A 5,119-nucleotide genomic window follows, 5' to 3' on the forward strand; every position below is an offset into this window, starting at 1 on the left:
ACATACTTAATAGATATTGCCATCCTAAACGCATAGAACGTACAGACATCAATAGGTTGAAAACAACAGAAAGATACCGACGTGAAAAATGAAATTGAAAGAGTATGTCTCAAGAACGGGCCATACATTGTCCAAACAGTAATATCTACAACTGGTTTCATCCCATAGTCCCTTCACAATAACATTACACACTTAGGCCTACCCGGCATCATTAATGTACAGAAAGCCACACTACTAAATACCACTCGAATAATCCGAAAGTTCATAGCAATTAAGAATGTTCATACTTCACGTTTTACCAGTTTCAGCAGAGAAAAAAAAATGAAAGTAGTAATAAACAGGCGATTGTACAGGAGTGAACGCTGAGGCGATTCAACATTCAGAATGCTCGGATGGAAATTTATTAGAAATCAGAAAGCAGAGTAGCATTGGGGTTTTCCACAGAAATTTGCACAACGATGATCAGATTGCATGAGTTCTGCACAGTTAAATAATTTTGCATAACAGGTTCATCTGATGCGAAGTCCATCTGCAAGTAAGTTCGTGCAGATTGTTGACTTTCTTTTTTATTTCATTCTTATCCGAAAGACTAAAGTAACGAATAAGTTGCATTTCTGCCGACTTGGTCTGGGATGTCCTCAGATCCTGTCCCGCTTTATTATTATCGATAGGCGAGTTGCGGTGACGAGAGCGGAATTTGGTGAGAACAAAAACAAAAGCTGGGTTGAGTTTAATCATTGGTACGAGGCTGTGGTGGCGGAATGCCGGTGCCGAAAAGTCTGTCCGTGTGCTGTGTCTCCATCGGGTTCAAACCAGTTTCATTCTCCCCGCTCCCAATTCTTCAAACACGGCCAGTGCTGTCGTGTGAACGTGGTAGGTACTGCGACCGCCTCCAAGAAAAACTTAGATAGCTTGTTTATTAATTAATAGAATAATTGACGTGAGCGGATATGTCGCTGCGCTGATGAATTGCTCTCTGAACTGGGACTGGGTTACCCCATAAATAAACGTGTTTGTGCAGCAACTTAATATCATCAGCATGTATCCGGTGTGTTGAAATATGTATTCCGAATCGCTGTAATTATTCTGATCCAATCCGGCAACGATATAATAAAGGAATTCGGCAACACTCACCGACCACAGGACGATGAAGCTGCCGGAGATGGTGAGAAGTAAGATCACAGACCTCCTCCTGCTCTCCATCTCCGGGTCACTGCGGTTCTCCGCCTTACTCTGCCCCCTCAGCCGCTTACGGACCTGACTGGTCACTAAAATGTGTCTGACTGTCAGCGCGTTGAACAGGAGTATTAACACGACCGGGAGTAATGGCGTTAGAACTTTAGAGAACCATCTATATCCCACCCACCTGGGATCGGTAAAGGAGCCGGGCTTTATAATACAGTCCCAGGGTATATTGTCAATCACTTTCACAGGACGATATCGAAAGAAGTAGGGCACACTTTTAAAACAGAGTGAAACGCCGGTTGTTGTCAAAACCACAGCCGCGGTTTTCCCGGTGTAATACTTTGCTTTCCGTTTCTGACAACAGATGGCGACGAACCGATCAGAGGTAAACATGACAGTGAACCAGACAGAACAGTCTGTGGCTGCCTGTCCCAGGGCAGAGATCACACTACACACGGGCGTGATGTCCAGGAAAGTTCCGGGGAAGTAATAATAACTGACCCGCCAAAATATGACGGCAAAGATGATGGTTAACAGATCCGCCGTTGCCATGGCCACCAGGTAGCGAGTGGTGCAGGTGGAAAGGCCGCACTTTCCACGGGACAGGATCACAATCGCCACTAAATTCACTGGGGAAACAGGAACAATAAAGAAAGAAAGAAAGAAAGAAAGAAAGAAAGAAAGAAAGAAAGAAAGAAAGAAAGTGAATTACTGTCTTGCTGTGGTGCTCGTCTCAGGTCTGAGATAAGCTGGGAATTGAGAACAATCAAACTTTGCAGACAACTCATCTCTGGAGGTTTGAAAGTTATAGAGTGTGAGTTGCTGATGCCGAAAATGCGTGTACGCTGGGTGAAGTGGTACGGTACTGGTTACCGGAACAGGACCAGTGTTTGGGAAGGAGGAATTGTCATCTAATCGCCGGGGGCCCTTTGATGAAATCAGTATAAATCTCCCAGCATCAGGTTTTCGACTGATGTGTAAAGCCAGGTTACCTCCGCAAACTCTTCAACGATGGTGATTGCCGCGTTCCCGTCACCTCCGCTCTGGCACTCTCCCCGGACAGTGATAGACTGCTCCCTCTGCTCCTGTCACTTACAAACTACAAATTTCAAATCAAGTCTCTTTCTCCCCTTCGACTCCTGCTCGACTCCCCGTTTGCCTCCCCCACCCCACAGGGACCCTCTGTTCATTTCAAATCTGCGCTGCTATTCTTCGGGTTTCCTTCAGACCATGTCCGTTCAGAAAGTTCTCAATTTCGTTTCCAAAGGGTCTGCCGGGTTTGTGTCATGTATTGCGCATGTTAGTGCTTAACCATCCAATTTCCAAAGGAAAGACAAGATGAGTTCTTTAAAACGTCTGCATCTTTAAGGATTGCTCCAGTACTGCAGCATTACTGTAATTGCTTCGGTGCTTGTTTTTTCCAGAGCGGAGTGACCTCTACAGGACACCGCTGTGTTGGCTCTGAACTCTCACTTCACTTCATGGATAATGGGGTGCGGAAGCAAAACCTGGTCCAGTAAAACACACATGCAGCTTATTTGAAATTTGACATCTCCCGATAGTTCCACGTTTAACACAGAAGTGATGTCTACTTTTCTCCCCTCCATCTCACTGGGGTTTCGCTTTCCTTGTTCCCTTCGAGCTTGCATCAGTTTCTTTAAAATTTAAAATACGTTCCGCTATTGATACAGAATAACACTATGTAGCCCGCAAGAGGTGACAAGCACAGTGGATGATGAGAATTTACTTTCACAGCGGCTTTCCGTTGATAAATCAAAACTGCCGGCCGTGAATCCGCTAAATGTATCCATGCCCCCGAGCTTCCACTCTACATCTGTTTCAAATGCCGGTCTACTTTCAGTCGAGGCTACCGATTAAACTGGAAGGGAATCGCTGAAGGAACACAGGGTTTTGTCACAATGGCTGCATCGCACTCACGGATACACCGGCATCACAACGCTGTCAGTAACCGAACGAGTCCAAAGACCGCGCACATGGATGAGTAAATGTTAATTCGCCTCTGTTCTTACCAGGAACACCAATGACGGCAATGACCATGAACCATATCTTTCTCACACGGTAAAATATTTCAAGCATGTTGTGTGAGATTCAACCTCTTGCAGCTGCCTGCGATCTCGGTGAGAAAACTTTAAGCTGATGAATCTCCGCGGTCATTCATTTACACTTGCTCCAGCACACTGAATATTCAATACTACACAAGGCTGACGTGTCTTCCAACAGCTGGGGTAAAAATAAACATGATCTCGTTAAAGTAAAATCCCAAATTGATGAAGAATTGCAAAATCTCAGACAGATGTCGATTCGGGAAGTCAGTGAATGCTGTTGTGAAACACTCTCAGGCTCACCTCTCACTTTCATAATTGTTATTGTTGATGTTGTCCGTTCCTAGACTCCATGGTGTTTGTCATCATAGACCAGTGATATATTAGACTACAAGACGTATGATCAGAATTAGGTCATCTGGCCCATCGTGTCTGCTCCTCTGTTCAATCATGACTAATCCTTTTTTTTCTCCTCCTCAGCCCCAGTTCCCCACCTTCTCCCTGTAACCTTTGATGTCAGACACAATCAAGAAACTATCAATCTCTGCATTAAGCATCAAAGTTGCTGGTGAACGCAGCAGGCCAGGCAGCATCTCTATGAAGAGGTACAGTCGATGTTTCGGGCCGAGACCCCTCGTCAGGACTAACGGAAGGAAGAGTGAGTAAGAGATTTGAAAGTGGGAGAGGGAGGGGGAGATCCAAAATGATAGGAGAAGACAGGAGGGAGAGGGATGGAGCCAAGAGCTGGACAGGTGATTGGCAAAAGGGATATGAGAGGATCATGGGACAAGAGGCCCAGGGAGAAAGACAAGGGCGGGATGGAACCAGAGGATGGGCAAGAGGTATAGTCAGAGCAACAGAGGGAGAAAAAGGAGAGTGAGAGAAAGTAAGAATGTGTGTATATAAATAACGGTTGTGGTACGAGGGGGAGGTGGGGCATTAGCGGAAGTTAGAGAAGTCAATGTTCATGCCATCAGGTTGGAGGCTACCCAGACGAAATATAAGGTGTTGTTCCTCCAACCTGAGTGTGGCTTCATCTTTACAGTAGATAAGGCCGTGGTTGGACATATCAGAATGGGAATGGGATGTGGAATTAAAATGTGTGGCCACTGGGAGATCCTGCTTTCTCTGGCGGAGGGAGCGTAGGTGTTCAGCAAACCGATCTCCCAGTCTGCGTCGGGTCTTGCCAGTATGTGGACAGGCCCACGAGGGGGGATGCCATGCTAGATCTAGTACTAGGTAATGAACCGGGTCAGGTCACAGATCTCTCAGTGGGTGTGCATCTGGGGGACAGTGACCACCACTCCCTGGCCTTTAGCATTATCATGGAAAAGGATAGAATCAAAGAAGACAGGAAAATTTTTAATTGGGGAAAGGCAAATTATGAGGCTCTAAGGCTAGAACTTGCGGGTGTGAATTGGGATGATGTTTTTGCAGTGAAATGTACTCTGGACACGTGGTCAATGTTTAGAGATCTCTTGCGAGGATAAATTTGTAAGGGATAAATTTGTCCCGGTGAGGAAGATAAAGAATGGTAGGGTGAAGGAACCATGGGTGACAAGTGAGCTGGAAAATCTAGTCAGGAGGAAGAAGGCAGCATACATGAGGTTTAGGAAGCAAAGATTAGATAGGTCTATTAGGAATATAGGGAAGCAAGAAAGGAGCTTAAGAAGGGGCTGAGAAGAACATGAAGCGCGCATGAGAAGGCCTTGGCGAGTAGGGTAAAGGAAAACCCCAAGGCATTCTTCAATTATGTGAAGGAAAAAATGATGACAGGAGTGAAGGTAGGACCGATTAGAGATAAAGGTGGGAAGATGTGCCTGGAGGCTGTGGAAGTGAGCGAGGTCCTCAATGAATACTTCTCTTCGGTA

At 45.8% G+C, this 5,119-nt stretch overlaps 1 protein-coding gene across 1 annotated transcript; it reads right to left on the bottom strand.

Annotated features, from left to right (window-relative positions):
• Positions 1-903: 903 nt before the first annotated feature.
• Positions 904-3,282, bottom strand: LOC140208352 (probable G-protein coupled receptor 139). Its single transcript, XM_072276955.1, has 2 exons — positions 3,216-3,282; positions 904-1,814 (listed from the first exon to the last, which is right to left on the bottom strand). Exons 1-2 carry the CDS (start codon positions 3,280-3,282, stop codon positions 904-906), a joined length of 978 nt encoding a protein of 325 aa, XP_072133056.1.
• Positions 3,283-5,119: the final 1,837 nt, after the last annotated feature.

The sequence above is a fragment of the Mobula birostris genome, chromosome 13 (assembly GCF_030028105.1).
Source record: "Mobula birostris isolate sMobBir1 chromosome 13, sMobBir1.hap1, whole genome shotgun sequence".
NCBI lineage: Eukaryota > Metazoa > Chordata > Chondrichthyes > Myliobatiformes > Myliobatidae > Mobula > Mobula birostris.

What these genes read in the sequence shown, in the direction of transcription:
- LOC140208352 (XM_072276955.1), bottom strand. Translation starts at nt 3,282, where the DNA reads ATGCTTGAAATATTTTACCGTGTGAGAAAGATATGGTTCATGGTCATT. An exon ending in TGCCGTCATTGGTGTTCCTG is followed by an intron (nt 1,815 to 3,215) that starts GTAAGAACAGAG and finishes CTGTTTCCCCAG; the next exon opens with TGAATTTAGTGGCGATTGTG.